Here is a 17,535-nt window from a genome sequence, read left to right as displayed (position 1 = left end):
GCGTTGTCTGGCTTGTGGAGTTGTTCATGTGTGAGGATAACTATATGAATCATGGAACTATAAATCTGTGATCTGGAAGAGAATGGAAAATGTGCTATGGGAAGAAGTAACCAGCTTCTCTCTCATTCAAATTTCTGCCATCCTGGGACTCCATAACCTCTGCCAGGTTATAACTTCTCCAAAATGTGAAGAAAAGCTGTTTCTTCTCACTTTCCCTCACCTGCAGCGACCAGCTGTGGACCTGGAGTAGGGAACAACGGGGAGGGTCTGTTGGTGAGAGATGGCTGTGAATCACAACATCTGTAAGTGCTCACGCTTGATCTTTATGCAGTATCAAGCCTTGCACTTCAAGGCCCTCTTCTCTCTCTTTTTGCAGAGGCTGGCTTTGCTGTCACAGCTATTTCCCGTACCCCTGGGGTAACCTACAACGAGTCCTTTGACCTCCAGTGCATCATCAAACCACATTACCCATCCTGGGTGCCGGTGTCAGTGACGTGGCGCTTCCAGCCGGCAGGGAGCAGTGAGTTTCATGACCTGGTCACCTTCACACGTGATGGTGGGGTCCAATGGGGTGACAGGTACCTGGGCTTCCGGACCCGTACTGCCATCGAGAAGGCTGAGTCTAGCAACAATGTGCGGCTGAGCATCAGCCGGGCAAGCGACACGGAGGCCGGCAAGTACCAGTGCGTGGCCGAGCTCTGGAGAAAGAACTACAACAGCAGCTGGACGCGGCTGGCAGACAGGACCTCCAACCTGCTGGAGATCAGGGTCCTGCGGCCAGGTAAGTGCTGAGAATACACAGCAGCTGCGGGATGCATTGTGGGATGGGTACATGCCAGTGCTGAGGAGGTCTGTCCAGAGTATGGACCCCTCTTGTGGCTGCGACTGATGTCACACACCCTTGGGAAAGATTTGGATGGGTTGCCAAGGCATGAGGTCAGGCTAACTGTGGGACTGTGCTGAGCTGAATGATTTACTGCTGTCCTGGCCTAAGGCTGGAGTTGCTGTTTGAAGTGAGGCTTTTTGCACCTTTGAGACTATTGGATTAGGTCTTTGTAACAGTGTCAGCCCTTCCCTTCGTGTTCCTGTGCAAAGAAATGCCTCCCTAGGGTTGCCTTCCGGCTTGGGGGTTGTTTTTCTTCCCTCAGTGGCTTTTTTTTTGGACTCTTCCACCTTCCCCAACCCTCAGCACGTCTTTGCAAAAGTCAGGAGATGCTGCAAGCTCCCTCATGAGCTCTTTACCTTCTTTCTTCCTCCCTCCCTCCTCCCTTGCACTCATCTCCAGGTTAATATTCTCTATTTGTCTTGATTATCCTGCCTTGTGAGGCGTTTCGCTGCTCTCAAGGTCACATTTCTGATGTTCATCATTTTAGCTTATTTCCCTATGAAACAGCAGTGACTGGAGGTGGTCCCTGGAGTAATATGTTTCTTCATGGCATGTCTCTGTGCCTGCCTGTGTGAGACAGCAAGGAAGAGAGTCTCTGTGTTACAGCTCATTGTGGTCAAGAGGGCATTTAAACTGTGCTCTGGCAGCCAGTTTCTCTTTACTGGTGTAGTAACCATCAAGTGATGCCTTAACAGAACAAGCGACCTAGATCTCCGTGGTTCTTACCTCTCCCTCTCTCTTCTTCAGAAGAGTTTGTTTGGGATCCTGAACAGAGCTGAGTATCGTACAGTGCTGCTACAGTCCAAGTGTGTGCCCCTAGAAATCCCCTTAATCTGACATAACTTTTGCTCTAGTGTCTCCTTTCCTTTGCCACCAGCCCCAAGCCCCTGCCTCGACCCATATACCGGTGAGTTTGAGGTGAGCTATCTCCACTGCAGATCCATTAGGGGATATGCAAAGAAGAAAGCATCTCTGGAGGTCTTTCGGCAAATTGAGCTAGCATGTCTTTCTAGACTGCAAGTTAATATTGGGACTCTGGTTTTCCCTTAAAACCTCTGCTCCCTGTTTGTCAGGGTGACCTTTCTGTTTGACAGGTTCCAGGTGCAGAAGTGGCAATCAATATATGCCTGCCTTTGAATCGTGTTAAGGTGAGAAAGGTAAAACAGTGGCTGCCTGATTGCTTCATTAACCTCTCTGCTTTGTGAAGTCCCACATCCTCAAGGGATTAGGTGCTGGAGCTTCTCTTAGTGTGCTGGTTTGCTGTTTGAACACTTCGGCCATTTCTTCTCGGCAGTCTTGCGGTGGGAAGTGTTTGTAATCTGCAGGAGTGGCAGCTCCAGCTCTGAATTGGCGTGTGTTAATCTGGCTGCAACATAATTTCACCTGCTGCTGTATCAGGTGGGCAGTGGGTAACAAAAGAGGAAATGCAGCTTAAAAAACATGAGTACTTTCTTCTTCCCTGGAAGAAATAAAAAGTGTAACTCAGAAGAAGGAAGGGAGTAAGGCAGGTAGTAACAACAGGAGCCCAGCTCTGAACTGAAGGTCTTCAGGTGGAATGGCAGAAGTTTCCTGTGTGACATCTGGAGCTGGAGTTGACCTTAGAATGTGGTATTCTCAGTCCTTGAGGCATGAAGCTGTTACCTCCACAGGAAGAGCCCTGTAGAGGTTGTGATCTGTATGTGTCAGAGCTTGTAGAAAAACAAGGCATCGTGAGGGCATGTTGTTCATCCCTTGGTGGTGCATGGATGCCCACCAGCAGCGACAGTAGTACCTGAAGCTTCAGTATTTCTCCCTTTTATGGCTCACTTCCACGGTGTCAGGCTAAGGGGCATGCTGCCCCAGGCAGTTCCTTTGTGCTTTTGATGGGAGAGCAAGTTGTGCTGCTGTAGGGTGAGTGCGGGGTTGTAACTTCTATGGGCTGCTTCTGGGGATCTGGGAAAGGTTTTGGACCAGAGTGGGGACCAGCTAGATTGCTTGTGGCTGTTTCATGGCCTCCCAAGGCAGTGCTCTCCTTCCAGCTTGTGAGCTGCCTGTTGTTTCTTTCTTGGTGAGCTCACATTGCAGCAAAGGGAGAGGAACAATGTAAGTTGGCTCAGTTCATGCCAACTGCTTCCCCAAAGCCAAAGTTGGCAGGGGATCACGCAGAGGAGCGTGGGCTGAGCTCAGAGCAAGCCCCAAGTGTAGGGATGAAAATCTCTTCCAACCTGCATCCTTCTGGAGTGCTTCCATTTTTCTGCTCTGCAGACCCTGAGGCTTTTAGCCCCTGATGCTGGGGCTTCCTCTGAGGATTCCCTGTCCTTGGAGGGGCCGGGCATGGGAGCACACCGTGACACCATGATATTAGAGGAAGATGAGGTGCAAGTGGTTCCTTTTGAATCCAGATGCAAGTGCATTTATCAGCTCCTCCCACATTGCCGGGGGGGAGAGCACGTGCCCTCTGATGCCTTATGGACCCCAAGTGGGATGCAGGTGTATGGGGAACAGGGAAGACCTGAGGATTGGCAGGCTTGCTTAGTTCACAGCACCTTTGAGGTTCTTGGTCCTCCCTGCCAAGTTTACAGAAGTGAAGCAGCAGAGACTGGGCAGGCTGCTTGCAAGCAGCGTGCATCTGTGCAGTCTGTGGGACCCAGACAAGGGCAGCAGACAGTCCTGGCAGCAAAGTAGGTGATGGGGGCTGTGCTGTGATCTGAGCAGGCAAGGGCGTCTAGATATGACTCTTTTGGCAAGAAGGCTCAAGTAAATTTCTGCTGGTGTATTAAATTGCTATTGTCCTTGCATGCGTTTCCTTACTTACCTTTCCCCTGCAGCGAGTGTGGAGTGATTTGAGAGAGCTCTAGGGGTCTGATCGTGGCTCCTTTGCGGAAGCAGGCTCTAGTGGTGTGGGCTGGCATCACTGCAGGGGTTGCTGTCCCCTTCCCCATGGTTAGCTCAGCACAGCCCTTCTTGGCCCTGCACTGTGAGCTGCGTGCGGACAGTCAGCCTCTGGTAAATGCATGGCCACCGTGTGCCCACAAGTTGATGTCTTTTTCCCATCTTCTGCCCTTCTGTTCCTCCCTCCTGGCGTCATCCAGCCACTGGCCCTTTTGTGACTAATCCTGAGGCTGGCACACAGGCAGAAGCTGCAATCACCTCTATAAATCTGTCCTCTTGCTACTGGTTTTTTTGAAAGTAATGAACGTGGGAGGAGGGATGGGGAGAAGTGAAGGGAGATGAGAACTGAGTAGACGCTGAGGTACTGGGCTCCTTGGTGCTTTTTTGCAAGCAGCTATGACAGATTGATTGACCTGGGAGCCATCAGGACAACATTAGAGTGTTAATTAGTTTCCAGGGTCTCACCAGAGGCTGCTCCATAAAGTTTGGTTTATGAGAAGCAGTCTGGTTGAAACTCAACATGGAGGGGGAGAAAGAAGGCTTCTCAGGTGGCTTTGGAGTGTTGGGGACAGATGTGCCTTTACTTTCTTTGGGATCAGGATGAGATGGGGCTTTGCTGCCCCAGCAGTCCTGTGCTTGGAGGCGTGCAAAACTGTTGCTTTGCAGGTTATCACTGGCAGCAGCCTGGCTGAGTTTGGGTGGCTGGAGAAACCTGAGGAGAGAGGAAAGGACCCTTACTTTGTGGTCCAGGCTGTTCCTGGCAGTTGAAGAGGGGGGCGGCTCAGCATCTCACTCATCCTTCCCTCTGAAGACATGGTCAGCAGCCGTGCAGGTGGTGGTCGTGACCATGCAGACTGGGGACACCAGGAGGACAAGAAGAACTGGAAAAATAAGCTGCCCTATGGCATGCTGGGAGAGAACTGATTTTTCAGCAGTTGCCAAGACATTTGCAGAGGTCTGTGAGACTTTCTCTAACAAATGAATGTCAAGTAATATTACGTTTCTTCTGAGTTCTTAATAATCTCTGTGTGCAAGGAGTCCTCCTGTGTTTGGATGTGGAAGAGGTCTTTTCTGTGTGGATGACCAGTGGTGTACTGTCCTCTCCCAGATTCTTCAGAGGAGGCTCATATGAGTGTGGACCACAAGATGCATGCTTTAAAACCCAATGCTTTTGGCTGCTGGCAGAATCTAACAATAAAGTTAAAGAACAAAAATTAATGAGGTGGAAACTTCCCTGTACAAGTGGAGTCTGGAAACTTATCTCAAGTTTGCTGCTTGCTTGATCTCGAGAGTGGTTTTGCTCTGTAGAATAGCACTGCTTCCCTGCTTTCAAGCCTTCTGCTCCATCTGGCAAATAACTGTGCTCTTCCTTGAGTGATGGAGGAGTTCAAGAGGCACTCAGCAGGGACAGGAGGCTGCTCGTTAGCAGCCGTGACTGTGGTGCAGAGCAGCCTCCTGTCCCTGACATGCTTAGAGCTTCACTCCTTCCTCCTTGCTGCCCATAGGTAAGACCTGCTGTCCTGCCTCAGCTCTGCTACTCCTCCCTGCCAGCTCCCAGCATGCTGAGCAAGCAGGAGGAGGGGGCTCAGTGGTGTGTGATTCAGAGCTATGCCTTTGCACAGACCTGCATTAACAGCCCAGCTGGAGCCCTTTTTCTCCTCAAGTTGGCACAGATGGGTTTGCTTCTTTCACCTCTTTTCCCTCAGGCTCATACTTATGGCAGCCTCCTATCTCTGCACGTTCGCCCTGGGTTGGGTGTCTTGGGGCAGCTGGATTTACTGCTGGCTCTTCAGCACAGTTATTTATCTCAGACTGGAACCCTGACATGTTTTTTCTCCACACCTGCTCCCAGCACCCTCATCTCCTCTCTGTATTGCATTGTCACATAGGTGTGAGGACCCCATCTTCTCGCTGTTGTTGCAGTGCGTAGCGTACCCTCTTGATATCACAGAATTGTTTGAATTGGAAAGGACCTTTAAAGGTCATCTAACAGAACTGCTGCAATGAACAGATAGGTCAGGTGCTCAAAACCCCATCCAGCCTCATGTTAAATGTCTCCAGGACATTGCTTCGTAAAACCAGATTTGAGGTGGAGCTTTACCCATGGACACAAAAAAGCTTCCACAAAAAGGCTGCCGTGTCCTCTTGCGCCCACTTGTGAGCAGCAGGGAAGGAGCTCATGCTGGATATGCTGCCATGTTCCTGGTCCCACGGCACAGGTGCTGACACTGGCCTTGTGGGCTCAGAGCTGGGTTTCACCTGCCCTTATGTTTAGTTTCTCGTTGCTGGCGTGGTAATGTACTTGGCTTCTCTGCAGGTTTGCCTGTGAACTGTTGTTGTTAGCATGATGGTTACACTGCTGGGAAGTTTTGGTCATGGGACTGCCAGCCCTTTGGGCAGAGAACACTGGCTTCTCTCTTCTCCTTTCCCCAGTCCATGGAGCCGAAGGCCTTCTGCTGGGCTCCACTGAGATTAGTAGTCCAGTCCCAGTTACTGTAAATCCATTGCTCTTGGCCTCTGTGAGTGTTGGTTTGACTGATGGGCTGGGGTGTCTTCTCCTGCAGCTGATGCTTCCTGGTGGCTTTGCCCTTCAGCACAACAGTCACCTGCATAGACAGGTGCTGGAGCAATGCCCATGTGAAGGAAGCAACTTCAGTAAAACAAAGCTAGCCATTTCTTCCAGCAACAATTTTGTCTGTGAAGCTAATGGCCCTATGTCAGCAGAACATATAAGGGCTATTTCTATAGCAGTGTTTTTCCAGAACTTTGGTTCTTACGGGACTGATTAGTTTTGGTTTCCTGCCTGTCCTGACAATGGTCGAAGACTTAAATGATAGGTTCATTGAACCTGCAGTCTGCTTAATTGCATCAAAATGGGAGACTATGGACATGCCAAATGTATAGCTTAGAGTCCTTTATCTTAACACAGATACATAACAGTTGTCTCCCAGGGCCATGGTACTTGCTTAAATAAGAATTTGGAATGCTGTCAAAGAAAATTTCTACAGTTTTTCCTGTCCTGTGTAATAGGGAAGCGTGGAGTCCAGAGAATGATGGATCTGTAGTCTATCCTGCTGTAATACTTCCCCTGTCCTTAAGAAGTTTAAGATGACAGCGTGTTGAGAAATGTCAGATGGCTCATTTCTTTCAGTTGTTCTACCACACAGTAGATGGATTCATCAATTAGTTTATGGAGGCAGCAGTATCATGAACTCATGAATCACGAGTTTAGGTTTCACAAGGCAAGTGGAGCTGATCTAGCACTTGATTACATAGAGGGGAATGATCCTCAGCCCTGCTTCTTACAGCTGGCTGCGTGGTCCTGTCCCATTCCTTATGCCAGCATTGATCCCGCTGCAGAAAATTAACCTGGTGAAAAGTAATAATTAACAGTGAGTGCAGTGAGTGAGCTCTTGTGTGGATTCGGTTGTGCCTTTCCCAAGGGACTTTATCTGTGCACTGACAGCTGGGGCAAGCGGAACTGGTGCAGGTAGTACAGAAAGCCTCACGATCCTTTGTGAGGTCTGTCTGGGGAGCTTTCTCTCTGGATGGCAAGAAAATGGCATTTCATGTCACTCTTAACATTTCATCTCACTGTATGTAGCAGCCAGCTGTTCAGTGGGAGCCTCTGAAGCAGCACAAGTCAAACAGTGAGCAGGAAGAAGACAAATTGCAGTCACAGTTAGGGGGAGCAGCTCTATGCTAGGATGCACCTCAAACTTTTCAGGTGTCTTTCTGACCCTTGGTGAGGAATTGTGGCCATTAATGGCCAGTCTCTAGAATGACATGTGAGTCTGCATGTGGTGCTGCTTTATGTGTTGTAACTTGCTCTTTGGCTCTGTTTAATTCCTTTTTTTTTTTCCTAATTGACGTAGCACTCTTTTGTTTGAAATCTCTCTAACGAAGGACTGATTCAATATCTGTGTGTTTTTTTGTTTTTTTTTTTTTCCTTTCTTTATCCTTGGCGGCTGTAGCTTGGTACTGAATTTATCTTCTGGTGATCCTATCTCCATACTTCAATTTACAAGTGATCAGTGAGCCTTACGTTGTTCTCTGACAGCAGGCACAACTCATGCTGGGAGCCGTTTATTCCCTCCCCGCCCCCCCTCTCCTGCACAACTTACACATTTATTTCAGGGTTTGACAGGAAGGTTTCTAAATTTAGACCTGTGGGGCATTTTGATTTGGGTTATATCTGTGTTTGCTTTTAAAGGTAAATTGTCCCCGAGTCTTTGCTGTTCTGCAGGGACATGTGGTTTCTCAGGGAGGCTGTGGGGCCTGCCCCAGGCTGGTGGCAAGGCCTAGCTGCAGGTCCTGGACCCCAGAGACACTGGCTTCCCAGCTTCCTCCATCCCTGCAGCAAGACACACAGCGTTCTCCAGCTGTGCCTACAGACATGCAGCTCTTAGGTTTTAAAGAGACTTTCTAGGTCACTAATGCACACACTTCACCAAGGTCTGGCCCACCTCAGAAGGGGCAGCAGCTCCTCCAGAAAGGGTTAACGTTTCCTCTCCTTTCTGTGGAGCTGCTCTCACAATAATTCAATCATGTCAGCCTGTTTGCAGGCAATAATTCATTGTTATAGGAACACTACAGTAAAGTGACAAGTTAATAACGGCAGTAATAATGGCAGGCAAAGTCTAATGCTATTTCCCCTTCTCCTACTCCTGTTGCACCAGCAGAGGCCCATGTTGGCTAATGCAATTTGCAAACTCGCTAATCCAGTTTCAGTAGGGATTGTGTTCTATTAAAAGAGAATAACAGCAGTCGGGAGCTGTGCTGCCATGTTCCTGGCCCCTCAGGGGAGGCTGCACTGGCACTGGAAGTCTTTGTCTTTGTGGTGATTTCTGTGTGACGCTTAAGCCTGTTGTGCAAGCTCCTCATAGGACCCATTCCTCTTTCTCCTTTCTGTGAACACCTTTCCTCTGGCCCCACTCTTCTGTGAAAGGGCCACTTCTTGCAGCTCCTACATCTCCTTTGTGTGTTCACTTGCTTTCCACTAGCCTGGTGAGTACAAGGCACCCATCCCTTCTCACGCAGTCAGTGTGCTGACGTGTGCCTGCTTGCTCCCATCACCACTGTTCCCCACATCATCATTGTGTGTGCCCTTGCGACACACGAGTAGGTGAAGGAAGCTCTTCATCCGAGTTTTATAGAAGAGGTGGCAGAGGTGCCAAGTTGGTAAAGCATGTCTCTGCCTGTGGCAAAGTAGTGATCTGTGTACAGGTCTCTTGGAGCCAGGCAAGTAGGATTTAGGGCACAGGGTGCTCTCGGGGAAATGACTAGGCAATTCTGGGTGTACGGCCATTGTCAGCTGTGCCAAAATGTGGCTGGTGTCCTTCAGGTCCTGTGCATGAAAATCATCTTAGGACTTCTGGAAATAGGTCTCTCCTGGCTGACCTGTTAGACACCATCCCTGGTGTCAAATGCTGTATGAGCTCAGGCTGGCTTGTCCCCATTTCTTCCCTCCCTATAGCCCTCACCTCCAAGCAGTGAGATCCCAGCGGAGGCTTTTAGAAGTAGGGCAGTCCCCAGGAAAACTGTGCAGTACTTCACCAGTTCTCTCCAGAAGAGCACATCTTCTAGAGAGTGCTCCCCAGGGGTTCACGGTCTCCAAAAGTGGGACACAGCAGCCCTTGCCGCCTCCCTGTGCCCACAACAGGCTCCCTGGGGGCCCACCCTTTCTACCTGATGACCACTGCCAAGGGCATGCAGAGCTCAGTTGCCCCCCAGCTGGCAACCCCCTTCGTCTTTGCAACAGGGGACATGTTGGGTTTTGTATAGTATTTTCTGTGATGGGGGAGGGCACCTTCAGCTACAGTTAAATACTGTCATTCCCATAAGTTGGTGGCAGTGGTCCCCACTTAGTAGGTAAACTCTTAGTAGAGGGCTGCTGTTGCGTTGTTGCATTTTCTTGAGCTTTACAAGGGAAGGTGATGTGAAGAGTCTGAGACAGAGCATCTTTGCATCAGAGCATTTTTAGTTACAGATCACGAAGTTCTGTAATGAAGGTAAGTGTTGTAACCTCTGCCTAATGATTAGGAAATAGAGGCAAGAAAACCAAGCGCCTTAAACACTGTGAGGAGCAGCAATGGACCTGAGCATCATGCCTTCCTTCTCTGGTGACTGGTTTCCCTTCCCCTGATTATCTGCATAACTGTGCTTGCCAAATGCTTGGCCTGAGGAGACTGCCTTCCTTGTGTTCAGAAAACCCACACAATATGTATTGGATTGTAGAGTACCCAGCCACACTGACACCTGCTGTGGCTGTCAGGTGGGCTAGGCCTGGACCCCAGCCCACAGGTGCAAGCTTCCAGGACCTCATAGAATCACTGAATATCTCGAGTTGGAAGGGACCTGCAAGGATCATCTAACTCCTGTCTTAGTGCTGGAACACTCAGAATTCAAGCCTTATGTGATGAGAGTGATGTCTAAATGCTCCTTGAAGTCTGGTAGCATGGGACCATGACCCTGGGGAGCCTGTTCCCAGGGCCTGATCCTCAGCCTGAGAATTAATGCAAAGGGCCTGTAATGCTGGAGGATGCTATGTGAGGAGAGGTGTCTAGGGAGCATACAGACATCTAGTGTCTTTGCCAGCCTTGCCACCCGAGCAGGGATGTAGCATCCCAATGTCCTGGCCAGGCTCCAGCACCAGTCATCACCCATTTAGCCTCCCGCTGTCCCCCAGCAGACGTGATGGGATGCCTACACTGGTGCAGGATAGCATTTTTCTGTGCCATTGGAGAGCTGACATCTGCAGTCTTGGTGCTGGCTTGAGGACTGCAGCACCACTGAAGAAGTCGCTCAGGTTGTGTGGCTGGTTTATGAAAATTATGAGGGTTGTAACCGTGACTTGTTGCCAGTGTAAATTGAGAGCCTCAACAGCATATGCAGGGCCAATTACAGCTTGTCAGGGTATGATATCCTCTTTACTGGCACCCTCTAGGGAGCCTGGGGATGTTGTGGTAACAGGATTATGGCTTGTCGATGATATGCAGAGTAGTTTCACCTAGAAATGTGCACCTGTTTCCCTCCCCAAGCAGATGTTTGGGAAGCTGTTAAGAGAACATCAACCTCCTGACAGCACAGCAGCAGCCACCCGTAACCCTGCCAGCTGATACAGCTGCACCCACCACCTGGGTGCTCTGGGCGTAGAATCACTGAGTGGTTTGGGTTGGAAGGGACCTTAGAGGTCATCTAGTTCCAATCTTCCTGCTATAGGAAGGGATACCTCCCTCTAGACCAGATTGCTCGAAGCCCCATCCAGCCTGGCCTTGACCGCCTCCTGAGAGTGGGTACCCACAGCCTCACTGGGTGCTGCGCTCTAGGGCAGCCTGCATCAGCTCAGCGGGTAGAGGCTGAGCCCCTTCCTGGCCCTCTGCCCAGGCACATCCCCAGGCCAGGAAAGGGAATTTCCCAGTGTCAGAGGGCAAGGTTTGGCTGGCTGGGTGCCTGGAGTATCAGTCTTCATTCAGTCCCACTCAGCATCTACAGCAGTTTCCGTGTCATACGGTAACTTAAACATGACCTGGCAAGTCGCACAGGGCATGAAGAGATCTGTTTTGCATTGTAGCATTGTAGCAGTCTTAACTACTGGGATAGCACAGCTGTGGCTCCCCGTGGGGTTTTCTGTCCCCGTGGGAGCACTGCAGAAGTCATCATCCCATCACTGCAGGCGTGGACCCTGGGGTAGCACCAGTTCCCAAGGTGCCTTGGTGCTGAGCAACCCCACCGCACACAGCATGTGTATATGCTGCATTTTAATAGATATAGGGCTACTGACTTAACATACACAGTTGCTATAGTAACAGAGGTTTCCTTAGTAACGGTTGCAGAAAATAATCCAGCACCAATTAAAAATAAACTGTTTGGAAAGGGGGCTGGGGGAGAAAGGAAGCTGCCAAGCATCACCTTCCCCGCTCCTCTCTCGGGGACTCGAAGATTGATTAATGCCTGAAATAACCTTCCTTAACCAGCAGTGAGCCCAGAAGGTGGGATGGGCGGGCGGCTGAGGCTGCCGTCCTGGGCTGAAACAAAGAGGGAGGATGGATGGTGTGTGTCTGGGGGAGGGAGTGCCACAGAAATACAGCAGTGTGATGCTAAATCTCCATTAAGTTGAAGTCTTCAGAAAGGAAGAACAAGGAGCTCCTTTCCCCCCTTCTCTCTGTGCTGTCTGCGTGCCATGCCTGTAACACAGCCATCCAGGCTTTATTAGCATTCTGATGAATGCCGTGGGCAAGGTGAGCTCCAGGGGAAGGAGGTACCAGGATCCCTATCTCTGATACTGTATTGCAGCTGAAAGTGTCACTGTAGCAGGAGTTTTTCCCATCTGTTTGATGTTGTTTGTATGTACCCTCTGTCTCCCTTGACTCCGTCACTCATTGCTGATGCCAGCAGGCATCTGAGACCCTGGGGTCCAGGGGAAGCTGGAAGGAAGGCAGAGCTCAAAGTGAGAGAAGAGGCAGCGTGGCTTCCTCACAAACACAGGATGCGTGGGCCAGGTTTCCAGGGCACGGATCTGCACAGCTCCCCTGGCATATTTCAGTCTTCTGTGCCTGTAGTGCTGCGCTTCTGCCGTGCCCCTGGTGCCCATTTGGTTTCATTAAGAGATCTGCAAACTATGCATGGAGGCTCTTCACTCAGCAGCCCCCTGTCTGAGGGGTGCACCCATGCAAGGTGGTGGTGGAGCTGGGAGAGCTCAGGATGGGCTGTCTGGAACAGGACAGTGGTATGAGTCTTTTGAATCCCAGCTATTGCAAACCATTATAGGGAGTAAAAATGGAGGGTTTTAGAAGCTATGAAAAAAGCAGGTCTCTTGCTGAAGGACCTCGTGGGCTGATGCAGTAGTAGAAGGAAAGTAAAACAAAAAAAAAATAAGGGCTTTGGGGAGAGAACATCTAAAAGCTTTTGTTCTGAAAGTCCAGTTTAAGTGGGACCCAGGCAAAAGTGGCCACATGAGCAGCTAGGGGAGAACTCTGGGATCCTCGCCATGCAGGTTAGTTTCTCTTCCATGTTCGTGCCCCACCTCTTCTCACCCTCCTCTATCTCTCCCTGGCAGTGACCAAACTGCAGGTGAGCAAGTCGAAGCGGAGCATCACGCTGGTGGAGAACCGCCCCATCCCACTCAACTGCTCAGTGAAATCGCAGACCAGCCCCGACTCGCACTTCGCCGTGCTGTGGTACGTGCACAAGCCCTCTGATGCTGATGGCAAGCTCATCCTGAAGACCACCCACAGCTCAGCCTTCGAGTACGGCACCTACGCTGAGGAGGAGGGGCTGCGGGGCCGACTGCAGTTCGAGCGCTCAGCGCTGGGAGGGCTCTTCAGTCTGACAGTCCAGCGGGCTGAGGTCCGTGACAGTGGCAGCTACTACTGCCACGTGGAGGAGTGGCTGCTCAGCCCCAACCACGCCTGGTACAAGCTGGCAGAGGAGGTGTCAGGACGGACCGAGGTCACCGTCAAGCAGCCAGGTACTGCACACCATGCTGTTGGAGTCCTTTCTGGTCATTTGAGCACATCTCATGCCAAGCAATGGGGATCCCCCGTTTTTATTGCCTCTCAGCTTTGTCACCCACTCTTTGCATCCTCATCCCTGTGTATCCCTGCACAAAGGGACGTTCTCCCAGCAGTAGGTTGGGTTGGTGTGCATTCCACGTGAAGGATGTCAGCCCCCCTCTATTGGAAGAGCTGCTGTAACCAACCTTGTTTCCTTATCCTCAAGAGCATCGTGTAGCAAGAGTGTCAGCTAGCGACCTAATGAGAGAGAACTGCTGTGTGCTGCCTAGGAAAGCGTTGTCATGTTTTGCTGCACACAGGCTGTATCTTGGCAGGCATGGAGAGTCTTATCTCTTTTCCCTCTGCACTGTATGTATGAGATGTGAATAATGAGCTTAATGAGGTGGGGGAGCTGGCTGCCAGGAGGGGAGAAATCTGCTCTGGTGGTGGTTTCTGTGATAGAGGACATCCCTGATAAAGACAGGCCAGCATAAGCTGGGGACAGAGCACTGATTTCATGCAAAGAGGGGAGGCAGAGGCGCAAGGGCTATCTCTGAGAGCAGTCTGTACCCCATGCGTGCTGAGGCAGAGCATCAGTACTTCACAAAGAAGCCTGCCATGCTCCTGCTTGCACCAGATGCCTATTTCTGAAGAATAAAATCCTTCAGGCAGGCAGGGCACAGCTGGATAGCAGGACCAGAGTAAGACGCTAAGTGAATTTTGTCTGGATTTGGCTAGCTCAGTGTAGGCTCTGTCTGAAAGGGTGCAGGAAGGGTATTGGGTATGGTCCACAGCCAGTGCCCAAAGTGTTGGTTCTCCTGGTAGTGCAGGGCATATTGTTCTTTGCTGCTCCCAGCTGCTTGTTTTCATCTGTGGGTTCCTGAGATGACTGTGGGGCAGCCAGGGAGGGGGAAGCTGTGGTCTGCCCCCTCCTCTACATCACCCACCTCTCACTGTGCAGTGCCCATTGCTTACTGCAGCAGCTGTACCAGGGAAGTCCAAGCCGTGCCCCTTCATTGAGGTCTTGAAGGAATTAGGAGTGTACCACACGTCATTTCGCATAAAAGAGCTGATTGCAGTCACTCCTGCTGTATCAATGAAGTTATGGAGCAAAAACCAGGGGCATTCCCAATGCAGTGAAACACTTTGTGACTTTGCCCTTATGCCACTTCTCGTTTTGCAGTGGTGTTTCCCTGTAACCAGCTGTCCCTCCTCTGCTTTTTTTTCCCTTTTCCCACAGCAGGAGAGCTTACTGGTTGGGGTGTGACCAGGCTTGTGCCTTCCACAACAGGAAAATGTGAAAAAAAATTGTGGTGTGACCTCCCTTCACGAGGTTTCATGCACTCAGGACCCCTCAGGTCCTAGTAGGAGATGTGGGGTTTCCCACTTTTCCATGCCAAATGATCAGAAGGCCCTGAAAAATGCCAGTCCCATTTGCTTTTCCTTCTCTCTTACTTTTTTCCCCTCTTCTTCCTCTTTTCCTTCATGATACCACAGGATTGTGAGAGAGGGTCATGTGGGGAGACAAAGGACCCTTGCAGCCTTTGGTCACCTTGCATTTGAGGGCCACGGTTGGTGGGTGTGGTGGTGATGAGCTGACAGCTGGACTGGTTGATCATAACCTTCATGATTCTTGGTTTTCCTGTCTTTCCCTGCAGACAACCGCCTGCACGTGAACCAAACCCACAGGAACATCACAGTGCTAGAGAACCAGTGGGTGACCTTGGAGTGCCAGGTCAGCAGCCGGACCAGCCCCTCCTCACAGCTCCAGGTGGAATGGTACGTGTGGCGTCCAGGCCGCACGGAGAAGGAGGCCGTGGCCTGGCTGAGCCGTCAGAGCACACTGCGCTACGGGGACCTGGCAACACTGGGAAACCTGCGGGGCCGCCTCCGCCTGGAGAGCCCGACACCAGGCCTCTACATCCTCTCCATCCAGAACGCCACTGTGCGGGATAGCGGGTCCTATGACTGCCGTGTGGAGGAGTGGCTGCTTGACCCCAGCGACCGCTGGTATAAGCGGGCAGAGGACCTCTCTGGACTCACCACCCTCATTGTGAAGCAGCCAGGTGAGGAGGGGCTTGTGCCACTGGCTTTGAGCAGCAATCTGGCCTCTTGAACCAGTGCGACAGGGCGCCATCTGTGTGTCACTGGTGGTGGGTCTGAGCAGAGCAGAGGGGAGGACCACTGTGCTGTGGGTCATGATAACCCTTTCCTTGCTGTCTTCATTGCCCCCTTACTTTTCTGAAAGGAGCATGCATCGAGCTCTGCAGATATAGCTTAGATAGATCTGGGATTTTGTCACCACTGTACCTGTAATATATATATCTATTTTTAACAGCACATTTGTCAGATTCAGTAGAATAACTGATAAAACTTGAGACTTTATTCATGTTTGAAGGTGAGACAGCAGAAGCACTCTGTGCTTCCTAGACACGTGACCAAGGGATGGGATCTTTGCTTAGGAAGCAGGCAGCTGTGGAGTCAAGGCATTCCCTAATGTGCAGGCAGTTTAGCTACTCCCTGTTCCAACACATGTAGGTCATGTGACTGTGAGGCTTTGTGGGTTGGGACCAGAGTTTGGGCTTCTCCATGGGGCAGGAGCTTGCTGGGAAGAGCCAGCCAGTATGGAAGAGTGGATACTTGGTGGCCTCTGTCAGCCATGGTAGTGGTTCAGGTGGGCCCTGCTACATACCCCGCTCCCTGCAAAGTATCATCTGGTGCTTTATGCCTGCACGTTTCAGCAAGGTGTCAGCCGTGTAGCTCTGCATCGGAGCTGGCAAAATGGTGCAGTTCTGGGAAGGTTTTAGCTATAATTCATTGCAGAGAAGAGTTATGCTGCAGAATAGGAGTTGTCGCAGGGGACAGTCCAGCTTTTGTTCTCAAAGTCCTTACTCTCAAAGCTTCCCTGTGTGAGATGGCTTCAGCAGAGGTCCCCGGAGCCCCCGGGCAGTCCCTGTACCTTGTGTGCCTGCACAGTGTGAGTGCAGCTCCTCATTCGGACTGAACATTGCCAGACTTGATGGATGAGGGACTGAATATGAGGGGAAATCCTTTAGGCTCTTTCTGAACTGTGGAAAGATGTAGAGTGGGAAGAAGAGAATGAGTTGGGGATGCGCTGATTCAAGATAGATAGTTATGTATAAAGTGTTCTGTTGTTGTTTGTTTTTCTTTCATGGCAGGCAGTACCTAAAAAATGACTGAATTTAAAAATAGATAGCTTGTGACTCACGTCTCATTAGTGGGGATCTCCATACTCATTTTCCAGTACCATAGTTGTGAGCAAAGAGAAAAAAAAAAGCCTCTCAGCATCTTCAGAGTGCAGTCCTCTTTCTCTTTATTTTGCTGAGATGGGGGAGGCTGTGTTTGTTTTGACAGGCCATTTCCTTCCCTTCCTCCTTCTTACCTAAGAAGTCTCTGAAATCTCAAGACTTACCTCGCTCCTGTAGGAATATCCTAAGGTAGATGGGAGCTGAAAACACTCGTGTTGCCTACAGCCCTAACAGCTCTGGCCTTAACAAAAATTTTCCACAGGGAAAACGTTTAGGACGGGTGCCATAGTGCAAAGCCCATTATCCTTCTGCTTGGGGAGGGCATCCACAGCCCGTGGTAAGGTCTGGGGCACACAGCAGGATCTGGTGCCCCTCCCACAGGGACACCCAACCACCTGCAAGAGGAAGGGCTTGCAGGAGGAGAAAGGGGGCCTCTCCTCAGCGAGCTGCTGCCTTGCCCTTCGTGCTGAACTCGTGCATTAGAAAGGGCTTTTTAATCTTTAAATGAAAGCTTAGATCTGGGCTGATTGTGATCCCCAGTGTATGCATTCCCTGGCAGGATGACTAAATCAGATGTTAATTGCTCCTGAAGTCAGCCTTATCAACTCATCTTACGTTCTGGCCACTGTATCTCAGTTAGCTAAAAACATCTCTTTAGCCTTGAAGCAAGAAAATAGCAGAGAAACATTAGGAAGCGCCCTTGCTGTTTCTGTTGTGCAGTCATCTCTGTGGCAAGCCTGTTAACTAATTAACTTCCCAACTCACTGGAAAAAAAAATCTGTCCTTCCCCACATATATTAGGCATACTGATTTTCAACTCCTTTGAGCAGTTTTGGGCACGATAAGAATGCAGTGATGTGATTTTCTCTGTCAGCTGAGCAGTAGTGATCACTCCTCGGTGGATGCTGGTACCTCCCAGCACATCCTTTAGTCCATCTGGGTGAGCTGCAGCAATACAGGGCCGTCAGTCAGCCAGCTCCAGTTCGGCTCTGGGCCAGGCAGAGCACAGCGAGGT

General features: G+C 50.5%; 1 protein-coding gene across 1 annotated transcript in view; it reads left to right on the top strand.

The window, feature by feature from the left end:
* Positions 1-17,535, top strand: part of IGSF3 (immunoglobulin superfamily member 3) — a 50,860-nt gene that overhangs the window by 31,246 nt on the left and 2,079 nt on the right. Inside the window, exons 6-8 of the mRNA XM_065743259.1 lie at positions 377-781; positions 12,816-13,226; positions 14,910-15,317. Of these exons, the coding sequence (XP_065599331.1) occupies positions 377-781; positions 12,816-13,226; positions 14,910-15,317 (1,224 nt within the window). The remainder of the gene's footprint in view (positions 1-376; positions 782-12,815; positions 13,227-14,909; positions 15,318-17,535) is intronic.

The sequence above is a fragment of the Cyrtonyx montezumae genome, unplaced genomic scaffold, assembly GCF_038088225.1.
Source record: "Cyrtonyx montezumae isolate F1298 unplaced genomic scaffold, pur_monq_1.0 scaffold_3, whole genome shotgun sequence".
NCBI classification, from domain to species: Eukaryota; Metazoa; Chordata; class Aves; order Galliformes; family Odontophoridae; genus Cyrtonyx; species Cyrtonyx montezumae.
This window is presented reverse-complemented; position numbering and strand designations above follow the sequence as displayed.